Source organism: Rhinoderma darwinii, chromosome 9 (assembly GCF_050947455.1).
Source record: "Rhinoderma darwinii isolate aRhiDar2 chromosome 9, aRhiDar2.hap1, whole genome shotgun sequence".
NCBI lineage: Eukaryota > Metazoa > Chordata > Amphibia > Anura > Rhinodermatidae > Rhinoderma > Rhinoderma darwinii.
The window spans coordinates 77,685,539-77,704,808 of record NC_134695.1 but is presented as its reverse complement, the minus strand read 5'-3'; the positions used below and the strand labels follow the sequence as shown (position 1 = coordinate 77,704,808).

General features: G+C 40.3%; 1 protein-coding gene across 2 annotated transcripts in view; it reads right to left on the bottom strand.

Moving 5' to 3' along the window:
• NCR3LG1 (natural killer cell cytotoxicity receptor 3 ligand 1) overlaps nucleotides 1-19,270 on the bottom strand; it is a 70,648-nt gene that overhangs the window by 8,951 nt on the left and 42,427 nt on the right. For both annotated transcript variants that reach the window (XM_075838225.1, XM_075838226.1), the window contains exon 7: nucleotides 16,230-16,538. In XM_075838225.1, the coding sequence (XP_075694340.1) occupies nucleotides 16,230-16,538 (309 nt within the window). The remainder of the gene's footprint in view (nucleotides 1-16,229; nucleotides 16,539-19,270) is intronic.

Sequence of the window (19,270 nt, the reverse complement as noted above, 5' to 3'; positions counted from 1 at the left end):
CAGTACAGTATGGAGTCAGTGATGTGTGATATAGAATAACAGCGGTGTCATATACAGTACAGAATGGAGTCAGGAATGTGTGATATAGAATAACAGCGGTGTCATATACAGTACAGTACGGAGTCAGTGCTGTGTGATATAGAATAACAGCGGTGTCATATACAGTACAGTATGGAGTCAGTGATCTGTGATATAGTAGAACAGCGGTGTCATACACAGTACAGTATGGAGTCAGTGATGTGTGATATAGAAGAACAGCGGTGTCATACACAGTACAGTATGGAGTCAGTGATGTGTGATATAGAATAACAGCGGTGTCATATACAGTACAGAATGGAGTCAGGAATGTGTGATATAGAATAACAGCGGTGTCATATACAGTACAGTATGGAGTCAGTGATGTGTGATATAGAATAACAGCGGTGTCATATACAGTACAGAATGGAGTCAGGAATGTGTGATATAGAATAACAGCGGTGTCATATACAGTACAGTATGGAGTCAGGGATGTGTGATATAGAATAACAGCGGTGTCATATACAGTACAGTATGGAGTCAGTGATCTGTGATATAGTAGAACAGCGGTGTCATACACAGTACAGTATGGAGTCAGTGATGTGTGATATAGAAGAACAGCGGTGTCATACACAGTACAGTATGGAGTCAGGGATGTGTGATATAGAATAACAGTGGTGTCATATACAGTACAGTATGGAGTCAGTGATCTGTGATATAGAAGAACAGCGGTGTCATACACAGTACAGTATGGAGTCAGTGATGTGTGATATAGAATAACAGCGGTGTCATATACAGTACAGTATGGAGTCAGTGATGTGTGATATAGAAGAACAGCGGTGTCATATACAGTACAGTATGGAGTCAGTGCTGTGTGATATAGAATAACAGCGGTGTCATATACAGTACAGTATGGAGTCAGTGATGTGTGATATAGAATAACAGCGGTGTCATATACAGTACAGTATGGAGTCAGTGATGTGTGATATAGAATAACAGCGGTGTCATATACAGTACAGTATGGAGTCAGGGATGTGTGATATAGAATAACAGCGGTGTCATATACAGTACAGTATGGAGTCAGGGATGTGTGATATAGAATAACAGCGGTGTCATATACAGTACAGTATGGAGTCAGGATGTGTGATATAGAAGAACAGCGGTGTCATATGCAGTACAGTATGGAATCAGTGCTGTGTGATATAGAATAACAGTGGTGTCATATACAGTACAGTATGGAGTCAGTGATGTGTGATATAGAATAACAGCGGTGTCATATACAGTACAGTATGGAGTCAGTGATCTGTGATATAGAAAAACAGCGGTGTCATATACAGTACAGTATGGAGTCAGGGATGTGTGATATAGAATAACAGCGGTGTCATATACAGTACAGTATGGAGTCAGGGATGTGTGATATAGAATAACAGCAGTGTCATATACAGTACAGTATGGAGTCAGTGATGTGTGATATAGAATAACAGCGGTGTCATATACAGTACAGTATGGAGTCAGGGATGTGTGATATAGAATAACAGCGGTGTCATATACAGTACAGTATGGAGTCAGGGATGTGTGATATAGAATAACAGCGGTGTCATATACAGTACAGTATGGAGTCAGGGATGTGTGATATAGAATAACAGCGGTGTCATATACAGTACAGTATGGAGTCAGTGATGTGTGATATAGAATAACAGCAGTGTCATATACAGTACAGTATGGAGTCAGTGATGTGTGATATAGAATAACAGCGGTGTCATATACAGTACAGTATGGAGTCAGTGATGTGTGATATAGAATAACAGCGGTGTCATATACAGTACAGTATGGAGTCAGTGATGTGTGATATAGAATAACAGCGGTGTCATATACAGTACAGTATGGAGTCAGGGATGTGTGATATAGAATAACAGCGGTGTCATATACAGTACAGTATGGAGTCAGTGTTCTGTGATATAGAATAACAGCGGTGTCATATACAGTACAGTATGGAGTCAGTGATGTGTGATATAGAATAACAGCGGTGTCATATACAGTACAGTATGGAGTCAGTGATGTGTGATATAGAATAACAGCGGTGTCATATACAGTACAGTATGGAGTCAGTGATGTGTGATATAGAATAACAGCGGTGTCATATACAGTACAGTATGGAGTCAGGGATGTGTGATATAGAATAACAGCGGTGTCATATACAGTACAGTATGGAGTCAGTGTTCTGTGATATAGAATAACAGCGGTGTCATATACAGTACAGTATGGAGTCAGTGATGTGTGATATAGAATAACAGCGGTGTCATATACAGTACAGTATGGAGTCAGGGATGTGTGATATAGAATAACAGCGGTGTCATATACAGTACAGTATGGAGTCAGTGCTGTGTGATATAGAATAACAGCGGTGTCATATACAGTACAGTATGGAGTCAGTGCTGTGTGATATAGAATAACAGCGGTGTCATATACAGTACAGTATGGAGTCAGGGATGTGTGATATAGAATAACAGCGGTGTCATATACAGTACAGTATGGAGTCAGTGGTGTGTGATATAGAATAACAGTGGTGTCATATACAGTACAGTATGGAGTCAGTGATGTGTGATATAGAATAACAGCGGTGTCATATACAGTACAGTATGGAGTCAGTGATGTGTGATATAGAATAACAGCGGTGTCATATACAGTACAGTATGGAGTCAGTGATGTGTGATATAGAATAACAGCGGTGTCATATACAGTACAGTATGGAGTCAGTGATGTGATATAGAATAACAGCGGTGTCATATACAGTACAGTATGGAGTCAGTAATGTGTGATATAGAATAACAGCGGTGTCATATACAGTACAGTATGGAGTCAGTGATGTGTGATATAGAATAACAGCGGTGTCATATACAGTACAGTATGGAGTCAGTGATCTGTGATATAGAATAACAGCGGTGTCATATACAGTACAGTATGGAGTCAGTGCTGTGTGAAATAGAATAACAGCGGTGTCATATACAGTACAGTATGGAGTCAGTGATGTGTGATATAGAATAACAGCGGTGTCATACAGTACAGTATGGAGTCAGAGATTTGTGATATAGAATAACAGCGGTGTCATATGCAGTACAGTATGGAGTCAGTGATGTGTGATATAGAATAACAGCGGTGTCATATACAGTACAGTATGGAGTCAGTGATCTGTGATATAGAATAACAGCGGTGTCATATACAGTACAGCATGGAGTCAGTGATGTGTGATATAGAATAACAGCGGTGTCATATACAGTACAGCATGGAGTCAGTGATGTGTGATATAGAATAACAGCGGTGTCATATACAGTACAGTATGGAGTCAGGGATGTGTGATATAGAATAACAGCAGTGTCATATACAGTACAGTATGGAGTCAGTGATCTGTGATATAGAATAACAGCGGTGTCATATACAGTACAGTATGGAGTCAGGGATGTGTGATATAGAATAGCAGCGGTGTCATATGCAGTACAGTATGGAGTCAGTGATGTGTGATATAGAATAACAGCGGTGTCATATACAGTACAGTATGGAGTCAGTGATGTGTGATATAGAATAAAAGCGGTGTCATATACAGTACAGTATGGAGTCATTGATGTGTGATATAGAATAACAGCGGTGTCATATACAGTACAGTATGGAGTCAGTGATGTGTGATATAGAATAACAGCGGTCATATACAGTACAGTATGGAGTCAGTGATGTGTGATATAGAATAACAGCGGTATCATATACAGTACAGTATGGAGTCAGGGATGTGTGATATAGAATAACAGCGGTGTCATATACAGTACAGTATGGAGTCAGTGATGTGTGATATAGAATAGCAGCGGTGTCATATGCAGTACAGTATGGAGTCAGTGATGTGTGATATAGAATAACAGCGGTGTCATATACAGTACAGTATGGAGTCAGTGATGTGTGATATAGAATAAAAGCGGTGTCATATACAGTACAGCATGGAGTCAGTGATGTGTGATATAGAATAACAGCGGTGTCATATACAGTACAGCATGGAGTCAGTGATGTGTGATATAGAATAACAGCGGTGTCATATACAGTACAGCATGGAGTCAGTGATGTGTGATATAGAATAACAGCGGTGTCATATGCAGTACAGCATGGAGTCAGTGATGTGTGATATAGAATAACAGCGGTGTCATATACAATACAGCATGGAGTCAGTGATGTGTGATATAGAATAAAAGCGGTGTCATATACAGTACAGTATGGAGTCAGTGATGTGTGATATAGAATAACAGCGGTGTCATACAGTAAAGCATAGAGTCAGTGATGTGTGATATAGAATAACAGCGGTGTCCTATACAGTACAGCATGGAGTCAGGGATGTGTGATATAGAATAACAGCGGCGTCCTATACAGTACAGTATGGAGTCAGTGATGTGTGATATAGAATAACAGCGGTGTCATATACAGTACAGTATGGAGTCAGTGATGTGTGATATAGAATAACAGTGGTGTCATATACAGTACAGTATGGAGTCAGTGATGTGTGATATAGAATAACAGCGGTGTCATATACAGTATGGAGTCAGTGATGTGTGATATAGAATAACAGCGGTGTCATATACAGTACAGTATGGAGTCAGTGATGTGTGATATAGAATAACAGCGGTGTCATATACAGTACAGTATGGAGTCAGTGATGTGTGATATAGAATAACAGCGGTGTCATATACAGTACAGTATGGAGTCAGTGATGTGTGATATAGAATAACAGCGGTGTCATATACAGTACAGTATGGAGTCAGCGATGTGTGATATAGAATAACAGCGGTGTCATATACAGTACAGTATGGAGTCAGCGATGTGTGATATAGAATAACAGCGGTGTCATATACAGTACAGTATGGAGTCAGTGATGTGTGATATAGAATAACAGCGGTGTCATATACAGTACAGTATGGAGTCAGTGATGTGTGATATAGAATAACAGCGGTGTCATATACAGTACAGTATGGAGTCAGCGATGTGTGATATAGAATAACAGCGGTGTCATATACAGTACAGTATGGAGTCAGTGATGTGTGATATAGAATAACAGCGGTGTCATATACAGTACAGTATGGAGTCAGTGATGTGTGATATAGAATAACAGCGGTGTCATATACAGTACAGCATGGAGTCAGGGATGTGTGATATAGAATAACAGTGGTGTCATATACAGTACAGTATGGAGTCAGTGATGTGTGATATAGAATAACAGCGGTGTCATATACAGTACAGTATGGAGTCAGTGCTGTGTGATATAGAATAACAGCGGTGTCATATACAGTACAGTATGGAGTCAGTGATCTGTGATATAGAATAACAGCGGTGTCATATACAGTACAGTATGGAGTCAGTGATGTGTGATATAGAATAACAGCGGTGTCATATACAGTACAGTATGGAGTCAGTGATGTGTGATATAGAATAACAGCGGTGTCTTATACAGTACAGTATGGAGTCAGTGATGTGTGATATAGAATAACAGCGGTGTCATATACAGTACAGTATGGAGTCAGTGATGTGTGATATAGAATAACAGCGGTGTCATATACAGTACAGTATGGAGTCAGTGATGTGTGATATAGAATAACAGCGGTGTCATATACAGTACAGTATGGAGTCAGGGATGTGTGATATAGAATAACAGCGGTGTCATATACAGTACAGTATGGAGTCAGTGATGTGTGATATAGAATAACAGCGGTGTCATATACAGTACAGTATGGAGTCAGTGATGTGTGATATAGAATAACAGCGGTGTCATATACAGTACAGTATGGAGTCAGGGATGTGTGATATAGAATAACAGCGGTGTCATATACAGTACAGTATGGAGTCAGTGATGTGTGATATAGAATAACAGCGGTGTCATATACAGTACAGTATGGAGTCAGTGATGTGTGATATAGAATAACAGCGGTGTCATACAGTACAGTATGGAGTCAGTGATGTGTGATATAGAATAACAGCGGTATCATATACAGTACAGTATGGAGTCAGTGCTGTGTGATATAGAATAACAGCGGTGTCATATACAGTACAGTATGGAGTCAGTGATCTGTGATATAGAATAACAGCGGTGTCATATGCAGTACAGTATGGAGTCAGGGATGTGTGATATAGAATAACAGCAGTGTCATATACAGTACAGTATGGAGTCAGTGATCTGTGATATAGAATAACAGCGGTATCATATACAGTACAGTATGGAGTCAGTGATGTGTGATATAGAATAACAGCGGTGTCATACAGTACAGTATGGAGTCAGGGATGTGTGATATAGAATAACAGCGGTGTCATATACAGTACAGTATGGAGTCAGGGATGTGTGATATAGAATAACAGCGGTGTCATATACAGTACAGTATGGAGTCAGTGATGTGTGATATAGAATAACAGCGGTGTCATATACAGTACAGTATGGAGTCAGGGATGTGTGATATAGAATAACAGCGGTGTCATATACAGTACAGTATGGAGTCAGTGATGTGTGATATAGAATAACAGCGGTGTCATATACAGTACAGTATGGAGTCAGTGATCTGTGATATAGAATAACAGCGGTGTCATATACAGTACAGTATGGAGTCAGTGATCTGTGATATAGAATAAAAGCGGTGTCATATACAGTACAGTATGGAGTCAGTGATGTGTGATATAGAATAACAACGGTGTCATATACAGTACAGTATGGAGTCAGTGATGTGTGATATAGAATAACAGCAGTGTCATATACAGTACAGTATGGAGTCAGTGATGTGTGATATAGAATAACAGCGGTATCATATACAATACAGTATGGAGTCAGTGATGTGTGATATAGAATAACAGCAGTGTCATATACAGTACAGTATGGAGTCAGTGATGTGTGATATAGAATAACAGCAGTGTCATATACAGTACAGTATGGAGTCAGTGATGTGTGATATAGAATAACAACGGTGTCATATACAGTACAGTATGGAGTCAGTGATGTGTGATATAGAATAACAGCAGTGTCATATACAGTACAGTATGGAGTCAGTGATGTGTGATATAGAATAACAGCGGTATCATATACAATACAGTATGGAGTCAGTGATGTGTGATATAGAATAACAGCCGTGTCATATACAGTACAGTATGGAGTCAGTGATGTGTGATATAGAATAACAGCGGTGTCATATACAGTACAGTATGGAGTCAGTGATGTGTGATATAGAATAACAGCGGTGTCATATACAGTACAGTATGGAGTCAGTGATGTGTGATATAGAATAACAGCAGTGTCATATACAGTACAGTATGGAGTCAGTGATGTGTGATATAGAATAACAGCGGTGTCATATACAGTACAGTATGGAGTCAGTGATGTGTAATATAGAATAACAGCAGTGTCATATACAGTACAGTATGGAGTCAGGGATGTGTGATATAGAATAACAGCGGTGTCATATACAGTACAGTATGGAGTCAGTGATGTGTGATATAGAATAACAGCAGTGTCATATACAGTACAGTATGGAGTCAGGGATGTGTGATATAGAATAACAGCGGTGTCATATACAGTACAGTATGGAGTCAGTGATGTGTGATATAGAATAACAGCGGTGTCATATACAGTACAATATGTAGTCAGTGATGTGTGATATAGAATAACAGCGGTGTCATATACAGTACAGTATGGAGTCAGTGATATGTGATATAGAGTACAGTATGGAGTCAGTGATGTGTGATATAGAATAACAGCGGTGTCATATACAGTACAGTATGGAGTCAGGGATGTGTGATATAGAATAACAGTGGTGTCATATACAGTACAGTATGGAGTCAGTGATGTGTGATATAGAATAACAGCGGTGTCATATACAGTACAGTATGGAGTCAGTGATCTGTGATATAGAATAACAGCGGTGTCATATACAGTACAGTATGGAGTCAGGGATGTGTGATATAGAAGAACAGCGGTGTCATATGCAGTACAGTATGGAATCAGTGCTGTGTGATATAGAATAACAGTGGTGTCATATACAGTACAGTATGGAGTCAGTGATGTGTGATATAGAATAACAGCGGTGTCATATACAGTACAGTATGGAGTCAGTGATCTGTGATATAGAAAAACAGCGGTGTCATATACAGTACAGTATGGAGTCAGGGATGTGTGATATAGAATAACAGCGGTGTCATATACAGTACAGTATGGAGTCAGGGATGTGTGATATAGAATAACAGCAGTGTCATATACAGTACAGTATGGAGTCAGTGATGTGTGATATAGAATAACAGCGGTGTCATATACAGTACAGTATGGAGTCAGGGATGTGTGATATAGAATAACAGCGGTGTCATATACAGTACAGTATGGAGTCAGGGATGTGTGATATAGAATAACAGCGGTGTCATATACAGTACAGTATGGAGTCAGGGATGTGTGATATAGAATAACAGCGGTGTCATATACAGTACAGTATGGAGTCAGTGATGTGTGATATAGAATAACAGCAGTGTCATATACAGTACAGTATGGAGTCAGTGATGTGTGATATAGAATAACAGCGGTATCATATACAATACAGTATGGAGTCAGTGATGTGTGATATAGAATAACAGCAGTGTCATATACAGTACGGTATGGAGTCAGTGATGTGTGATATAGAATAACAGCAGTGTCATACAGTACAGTATGGAGTCAGTAATGTGTGATATAGAATAACAGCGGTGTCATATACAGTACAGTATGGAGTCAGTGATGTGTGATATAGAATAACAGCAGTGTCATATACAGTACAGTATGGAGTCAGTGATGTGTGATATAGAATAACAGCAGTGTCATATACAGTACAGTATGGAGTCAGTGATCTGTGATATAGAATAACAGCGGTGTCATATACAGTACAGTATGGAGCCAGTGATGTGTGATATAGAATAACAGCGGTGTCATATACAGTAAAGTATGGAGTCAGTGATGTGTGATATAGAATAACAGCGGTGTCATATACAGTACAGTATGGAGTCAGTGATGTGTGATATAGAATAACAGCGGTGTCATATACAGTACAGTATGGAGTCAGTGATGTGTGATATAGAATAACAGCAGTGTCATATACAGTACAGTATGGAGTCAGTGATGTGTGATATAGAATAACAGCGGTGTCATATACAGTACAGTATGGAGTCAGTGATGTGTAATATAGAATAACAGCAGTGTCATATACAGTACAGTATGGAGTCAGTGATGTGTAATATAGAATAACAGCGGTGTCATATACAGTACAGTATGGAGTCAGTGATGTGTGATATAGAATAACAGCGGTGTCATATACAGTACAGTATGGAGTCAGTGATGTGTGATATAGAATAACAGCGGTGTCATATACAGTACAGTATGGAGTCAGTGATGTGTGATATAGAATAACAGCGGTGTCATATACAGTACAGTATGGAGTCAGTGATCTGTGATATAGAATAACAGCGGTGTCATATACAGTACAGTATGGAGTCAGGGATGTGTGATATAGAATAACAGCGGTGTCATATACAGTACAGTATGGAGTCAGGGATGTGTGATATAGAATAACAACGGTGTCATATACAGTACAGTATGGAGTCAGTGATGTGTGTTATAGAATAACAGCAGTGTCATATACAGTACAGTATGGAGTCAGTGATGTGTGATATAGAATAACAGCGGTATCATATACAATACAGTATGGAGTCAGTGATGTGTGATATAGAATAACAGCAGTGTCATATACAGTACGGTATGGAGTCAGTGATGTGTGATATAGAATAACAGCAGTGTCATACAGTACAGTATGGAGTCAGTAATGTGTGATATAGAATAACAGCGGTGTCATATACAGTACAGTATGGAGACAGGAGGGATGTGTGATATAGAATAACAGCGGTGTCATATACAGTACAGTATGGAGTCAGTGATGTGTGATATAGAATAACAGCGGTGTCATATACAGTACAGTATGGAGTCAGTGATGTGTGATATAGAATAATAGCGGTGTCATATACAGTACAGTATGGAGTCAGTGATGTGTGATATAGAATAACAGCGGTGTCATATACAGTACAGTATGGAGTCAGTGATGTGTGATATAGAATAACAGCGGTGTCATATACAGTACAGTATGGAGTCAGTGATGTGTGATATAGAATAACAGCGGTGTCATATACAGTACAGTATGGAGTCAGTGATGTGTGATATAGAATAACAGCGGTGTCATATACAGTACAGTATGGAGTCAGTGATGTGTGATATAGAATAACAGCGGTGTCATATACAGTACAGTATGGAGTCAGTAATGTGTGATATAGAATATCAGCGGTGTCATATACAGTACAGTATGGAGTCAGGGATGTGTGATATAGAATAACAGCGGTGTCATATACAGTACAGTATGGAGTCAGTGATCTGTGATATAGAATAACAGTGGTGTCATATACAGTACAGTATGGAATCAGTGCTGTGTGATATAGAATAACAGTGGTGTCATATACAGTACAGTATGGAGTCAGTGATGTGTAATATAGAATAACAGCGGTGTCATATACAGTACAGTATGGAGTCAGTGATCTGTGATATAGAATAACAGCGGTGTCATATACAGTACAGTATGGAGTCAGGGATGTGTGATATAGAATAACAGCGGTGTCATATACAGTACAGTATGGAGTCAGGGATGTGTGATATAGAATAACAACGGTGTCATATACAGTACAGTATGGAGTCAGTGATGTGTGATATAGAATAACAGCAGTGTCATATACAGTACAGTATGGAGTCAGTGATGTGTGATATAGAATAACAGCGGTATCATATACAATACAGTATGGAATCAGTGCTGTGTGATATAGAATATCAGCGGTGTCATATGCAGTACAGTATGGAGTCAGGGATGTGTGATATAGAATAACAGCAGTGTCATATACAGTACAGTATGGAGTCAGTGATCTGTGATATAGAATAACAGCGGTATCATATACAGTACAGTATGGAGTCAGTGATGTGTGATATAGAATAACAGCGGTGTCATACAGTACAGTATGGAGTCAGGGATGTGTGATATAGAATAACAGCGGTGTCATATACAGTACAGTATGGAGTCAGGGATGTGTGATATAGAATAACAGCGGTGTCATATACAGTACAGTATGGAGTCAGTGATGTGTGATATAGAATAACAGCGGTGTCATATACAGTACAGTATGGAGTCAGGGATGTGTGATATAGAATAACAGCGGTGTCATATACAGTACAGTATGGAGTCAGTGATGTGTGATATAGAATAACAGCGGTGTCATATACAGTACAGTATGGAGTCAGTGATCTGTGATATAGAATAACAGCGGTGTCATATACAGTACAGTATGGAGTCAGTGATCTGTGATATAGAATAAAAGCGGTGTCATATACAGTACAGTATGGAGTCAGTGATGTGTGATATAGAATAACAACGGTGTCATATACAGTACAGTATGGAGTCAGTGATGTGTGATATAGAATAACAGCAGTGTCATATACAGTACAGTATGGAGTCAGTGATGTGTGATATAGAATAACAGCAGTGTCATACAGTACAGTATGGAGTCAGTAATGTGTGATATAGAATAACAGCGGTGTCATATACAGTACAGTATGGAGACAGGAGGGATGTGTGATATAGAATAACAGCGGTGTCATATACAGTACAGTATGGAGTCAGTGATGTGTGATATAGAATAACAGCGGTGTCATATACAGTACAGTATGGAGTCAGGGACGTGTGATATAGAATAACAGCAGTGTCATATACAGTACAGTATGGAGTCAGTGATGTGTGATATAGAATAACAGCGGTATCATATACAGTACAGTATGGAGTCATTGATGTGTGATATAGAATAACAGCGGTGTCATATACAGTACAGTATGGAGTCAGTGATGTGTGATATAGAATAACAGCAGTGTCATATACAGTACAGTATGGAGTCAGTGATGTGTGATATAGAATAACAGCAGTGTCATATACAGTACAGTATGGAGTCAGTGATGTGTGATATAGAATAACAGCGGTGTCATATACAGTACAGTATGGAGTCAGTGATCTGTGATATAGAATAACAGCGGTGTCATATACAGTACAGTATGGAGTCAGTGATGTGTGATATAGAATAACAGCGGTGTCATATACAGTACAGTATGGAGTCAGTGATGTGTGATATAGAATAACAGCGGTGTCATATACAGTACAGTATGGAGTCAGTGTTGTGTAATATAGAATAACAGCGGTGTCATATACAGTACAGTATGGAGTCAGTGATGTGTGATATAGAATAACAGCAGTGTCATATACAGTACAGTATGGAGTCAGTGATGTGTGATATAGAATAACAGCGGTGTCATATACAGTACAGTATGGAGTCAGTGATCTGTGATATAGAATAACAGCGGTGTCATATACAGTACAGTATGGAGTCAGTGATGTGTGATATAGAATAACAGCGGTGTCATATACAGTACAGTATGGAGTCAGTGATGTGTGATATAGAATAACAGCGGTGTCATATACAGTACAGTATGGAGTCAGTGTTGTGTAATATAGAATAACAGCGGTGTCATATACAGTACAGTATGGAGTCAGTGATGTGTGATATAGAATAACAGCAGTGTCATATACAGTACAGTATGGAGTTAGTGATCTGTGATATAGAATAACAGCGGTGTCATATACAGTACAGTATGGAATCAGTGATGTGTGATATAGAATAACTGTGGTGTCATATACAGTACAGTATGGAGTCAGTGATGTGTGATATAGAATAACAGCGGTGTCATATACAGTACAGTATGGAGTCAGTGATGTGTGATATAGAATAACAGCGGTGTCATATACAGTACAGTATGGAGTCAGTGATGTGTGATATAGAATAACAGCGGTGTCATATACAGTACAGTATGGAGTCAGGGATGTGTGATATAGAATAACAGCAGTGTCATATACAGTACAGTATGGAGTCAGTGATCTGAGATATAGAATAACAGCGGTATCATATACAGTACAGTATGGAGTCAGTGATGTGTGATATAGAATAACAGAGGTGTCATACAGTACAGTATGGAGTCAGGGATGTGTGATATAGAATAACTGCGGTGTCATATACAGTACAGTATGGAGTCAGGAATGTGTGATATAGAATAACAGCGGTGTCATATATAGTACAGTATGGAGTCAGTGATGTGTGATATAGAATAACAGTGGTGTCATATACAGTATAGTATGGAGTCAGGGATGTGTGATATAGAATAACAGTGGTGTCATATACAGTACAGTATGGAGTCAGTGATCTGTGATATAGAATAACAGCGGTGTCATATACAGTACAGTATGGAGTCAGTGATGTGTGATATAGAATAACAGCGGTGTCATATACAGTACAGTATGGAGTCATTGATGTGTGATATAGAATAACAGCGGTGTCATATACAGTACAGTATGGAGTCAGTGATCTGTGATATAGAATAACAGTGGTGTCATATACAGTACAGTATGGAGTCAGTGCTGTGTGATATAGAATAACAGCGGTGTCATATACAGTACAGTATGGAGTCAGTGATGTGTAATATAGAATAACAGCGGTGTCATATACAGTACAGTATGGAGTCAGTGATCTGTGATATAGAATAACAGCGGTGTCATATACAGCACAGTATGGAGACAGGGATGTGTGATATAGAATAACAGCGGTGTCATATACAGTACAGTATGGAGTCAGTGATGTGTGATATAGAATAACAGCGGTGTCATATACAGTACAGTATGGAGTCAGTGATGTGTGATATAGAATAAAAGCGGTGTCATATACAGTACAGTATGGAGTCAGTGATGTGTGATATAGAATAACAGCGGTGTCATATACAGTACAGTATGGAGTCAGTGCTGTGTGATATAGAATAACAGCAGTGTCATATACAGTACAGTACGGAGTCAGGGATGTGTGATATAGAATAACAGCGGTGTCATATACAGTACAGTATGGAGTCAGTGATGTGTGATATAGAAGAACAGCGGTGTCATATACAGTACAGTATGGAGTCAGTGATGTGTGATATAGAATAACAGCGGTGTCATATACAGTACAGTATGGAGTCAGTGATGTGTGATATAGAATAACAGCGGTGTCATATACAGTACAGTATGGAGTCAGGGATGTGTGATATAGAATAACAGCAATGTCATATACATTACAGTATGGAGTCAGTGATGTGTGATACAGAATAACAGCGGTGTCATATACAGTACAGTATGGAGTCAGTGATGTGTGATATAGAATAACAGCAGTGTCATATACAGCACAGTATGGAGTCAGTGATCTGTGATATAGAATAACAGTGGTATCATATACAGTACAGTATGGAGTCAGTGCTGTGTGATATAGAATAACAGTGGTGTCATACAGTACAGTATGGAGTCAGTGATGTGTGATATAGAATAACAGCAGTGTCGTATACAGTACAGTATGGAGTCAGTGATGTGTGATATAGAATAACAGCAGTGTCATATACAGTACAGTACGGAGTCAGTGATCTGTGATATAGAATAACAGTGGTGTCATATACAGTACAGTATGGAGTCAGTGATCTGTGATATAGAATAACAGTGGTGTCATATACAGTACAGTATGGAGTCAGTGATGTGTGATATAGAATAACAGCGGTGTCATATACAGTACAGTATGGAGTCAGTGATGTGTGATATAGAATAACAGCGGTGTCATATACAGTACAGTATGGAGTCAGTGATGTGTGATATAGAATAACAGCAGTGTCATATACAGTACATTATGGAGTCAGCGATGTGTGATATAGAATAACAGCAGTGTCATACACAGTACAGTATGGAGTCAGGGATGTGTGATATAGAATAACAGTGGTGTCATATACAGTACAGTATGGAGTCAGTGCTGTGTGATATAGAATAACAGCGGTGTCATACAGTACAGTATGGAGTCAGTGATGTGTGATATAGAATAACAGCAGTGTCGTATACAGTACAGTATGGAGTCAGTGATCTGTGATATAGAATAACAGCGGTGTCATATACAGTACAGTATGGAGTCAGCGATGTGTGATATAGAATAACAGCGGTATCATATACAGTACAGTATGGAGTCAGGGATGTGTGATATAGAATAACAGCAGTGTCGTATACAGTACAGTATGGAGTCAGGGATGTGTGAGATTGAATAACAGCGGTGTCATATACAGTACAGTATGGAGTCAGTGATGTGTGATATAGAATAACAGCGGTGTCATATACAGTACAGTATGGAGTCAGTGATGTGTGATATAGAATAACAGCGGTGTCATATACAGTACAGTATGGAGTCAGCGATGTGTGATATAGAATAACAGCGGTGTCATATACAGTACAGTATGGAGTCAGTGATGTGTGATATAGAATAACAGCGGTGTCATATACAGTACAGTATGGAGACAGGAGGGATGTGTGATATAGAATAACAGCGGTGTCATATACAGTACAGTATGGAGTCAGTGATGTGTGATATAGAATAACAGCGGTGTCATATACAGTACAGTATGGAGTCAGTGATGTGTGATATAGAATAACAGCGGTGTCATATACAGTACAGTATGGATTCAGTGATGTGTGATATAGAATAACAGCGGTGTCATATACAGTACAGTATGGAGTCAGTGATGTGTGATATAGAATAACAGCGGTGTCATGTACAGTACAGTATGGAGTCAGGGATGTGTGATATAGAATAACAGCAGTGTCATATACAGTACAGTATGGAGTCAGTGACGTGTGATATAGAATAACAGCGGTGTCATATACAGTACAGTATGGAGTCAGTGATCTGTGATATAGAATAACAGCAGTGTCATATACAGTACAGTATGGAGTCAGGGATGTGTGATATAGAATAACAGCGGTGTCATATACAGTACAGTATGGAGTCAGTGATGTGTGATATAGAATAACAGCGGTGTCATATACAGTACAGTATGGAGTCAGTGATGTGTGATATAGAATAACAGCGGTGTTATATACAGTACAGTATGGAGTCAGTGATGTATAATATAGAATAACAGCGGTGTCATATACAGTACAGTATTGAGTCAGGGGTATTGAATAACACGGGTGGGCACAGTATATAGGGGGATCATCATCTCTCACCTATATCTTCCAGTCTCCATGTAGCGGTTCTCGGGACTCCAGTACTTTGATGTTTCACTTCACATGTAAACTTCTTTTGCAGGTCTTTCAGTGTCGGGGAGTAGTTCATGGAGCTGGTGACATGGTACAGACCAGTCTGGTCAAGGAGGAGGTCAGTGATGACAGAGGGCAGTGACCGTCCATCTTCTGCGAGCCATGTAACCTCTATAGGTGACGGGTAAAATGAATGGATTTTACAAGACAGATTCATGATGTCCCCCATGTAGATCTTGTTCTGTGCCTTCTTTATGGGATCCATGACGGGAACAGCTGAGGAAACATGACACGTGTCATCAGAGAGGATCAGAACATCACACGTGTCATCAAAGAGGATCAGAACATCACACATGTCATCAGAGAGGATCAGAACATTACACGTGTCATCAGAGAGGATCAGAACATCACACATGTCATCAGAGAGGATCAGAACATCACACGTGTCATCAGAGAGGATCAGAACATCACACGTGTCATCAGAGAGGATCAGAACATTACACGTGTCATCAGAGAGGATCAGAACATCACACGTGTCATCAGAGAGGATCAGAACATGACACGTGTCATCAGAGAGGATCAAGCAATCACACGTGTCATCAGAGAGGATCAGAACATCACACGTGTCATCAGAGAGGATCAGAACATGACACGTGTCATCAGAGAGGATCAGAACATGACACGTGTCATCAGAGAGGATCAGAACATCACACGTGTCATCAGAGAGGATCAGAACATTATATAATATACTAATATACCAGCTCCACTTCACTCCAACATGAATGCAGCCGCCAGAGGGATCTCTCCGATAAGCCATTATACTGATGCCGCTGCTCTCTATCTGGCGGTTATACGGATGCCGCTGCTCTCTGTCGCTCGTTACACTGGTCACTTTTTTTTTGTGGAATAATTTTCATGAGTTTCCTCCTAATATACAAAGCTTCACAATGCTGAACCATCATGCACCTTCATCTACCAACCCACTCAGACAATGAACTACAGCTCTCATCATTTCATGATTCATGCAGCTTTATATACATTCCCCCAACACAAGGGGCCGGCTCCCTGCACCTTGTCATGTTACTCTTAGAGTGTAAGCTCTTATGGTCAGCGGGATCCTCTCTCCTGTAGAGTGTAAGCTCTTATGGTCAGCAGTGTCCTCTCTCCTGCAGAGTGTAAGCTCTTATGGTCAGCAGTGTCCTCTCTCCTGTAGAGTGTAAGCTCTTATGGTCAGCAGTGTCCTCCCTCCTGTAGAGTGTAAGCTCTTATGGTCAGCAGTGTCCTCTCTCCTGTAGAATGTAAGCTCTTATGATCAGCAGTGTCTCTCCTGTAGAGTGTAAGCTCTTATGGTCAGCAGTGTCCTCTCTCCTGTAGAGTGTAAGCTCTTATGGTCAGCAGTGTCCTCTCTCCTGTAGAGTGTAAGCTCTTATGGTCAGCAGTGTCCTCTCTCCTGTAGAATGTAAGCTCTTATGATCAGCAGTGTCTCTCCTGTAGAGTGTAAGCTCTTATGGTCAGCAGTGTCTCTCCTGTAAAGTGTAAGCTCTTATGGTCAGCAGTGTCTCTCCTGTAGAGTGTTAGCTCTTATGGTCAGCAGTGTCTCTCCTGTAGAGTGTAAGCTCTTATGATCAGCGGTGTCTCTCCTGTAGAGTGTAAGCTCTTATGATCAGCGGTGTCTCCTGTAGAGTGTAAGCTCTTATGGTCAGCAGTGTCCTCTCTCCTGTAGAGTGTAAGCTCTTGTGGTCAGCAGGGTCCTCTCTCCTGTAGAGTGTAAGCTCTTATGGTCAGCAGTGTCCTCTCTCCTGTAGAGTGTAAGCTTTTATGGTCAGCAGTGTCTCTCCTGTAGAGTGTAAGCTCTTATGGTCAGCAGTGTCTCTCCTGTAGAGTGTAAGCTCTTATGGTCAGCAGTGTCTCTCCTGTAGAGCGTAAGCTCTTATGATCAGCAGTGTCTCTCCTGTAGACTGTAAGCTCTTATGGTCAGCGGGATCCTCTCTCCTGTAGAGTGTAAGCTCTTATGGTCAGCAGTGTCTCTCCTGTAGAGTGTAAGCTCTTATGGTCAGCAGTGTCTCTCCTGTAGAGTGTAAGCTCTTATGGTCAGCAGTGTCCTCTCTCCTGTAGAGTGTAAGCTCTTGTGGTCAGCATTGTCCTCTCTCCTGTAGCGTGTAAGCTCTTGTGGTCAGCAGTGTCCTCTCTCCTGTAGAGTGTAAGCTCTTATGGTCAGCAGTGTCTCTCCTGTAGAGTGTAAGCTCTTATGGTCAGCAGTGTCCTCTCTCCTGTAGAGTGTAAGCTCTTATGGTCAGCAGTGTCTCTCCTGTAGAGTGTAAGCTCTTATGGTCAGCAGTGTCCTCTCTCCTGAAGAGTGTAAGCTCTTATGGTCAGCAGTGTCTCTCCTGTAGAGTGTAAGCTCTTATGGTCAGCAGTGTCTCTCCTGTAGAGTGTAAGCTCTTATGGTCAGCAGTGTCTCTCCTGTAGAGTGTAAGCTCTTATGGTCAGCAGTGTCTCTCCTGTAGAGTGTAAGCTCTTATGATCAGCAGTGTCCTCTCTCCTGTAGAGTGTAAGCTCTTATGGTCAGCAGTGTCTCTCCTGTAGAGTGTAAGCTCTTGTGGTCAGCAGGGTCCTCTCTCCTGTAGAGTGTAAGCTCTTGTGGTCAGCAGTGTCTCTCCTGTAGAGTGTAAGCTCTTGTGGTCAGCAGGGTCCTCTTTCCTGTAGAGTGTAAGCTCTTATGGTCAGCAGTGTCCTCTCTCCTGTAGAGTGTAAGCTCTTATGGTCAGCAGTGTCCTCTCTCCTGTAGAGTGTAAGCTCTTATAGTCAGCAGGGTCCTCTCTCCTGTAGAGTGTAAGCTCTTATGGTCAGCCGTGTCCTCTCTCCTGTAGAGTGTAAGCTCTTATGGTCAGCAGTGTCTCTCCTGTAGAGTGTAAGCTCTTATGGTCAGCAGTGTTTCTCCTGTAGAGTGTAAGCTCTTATGGTCAGCAGTGTCCTCTCTCCTGTAGAGTGTAAGCTCTTATGGTCAG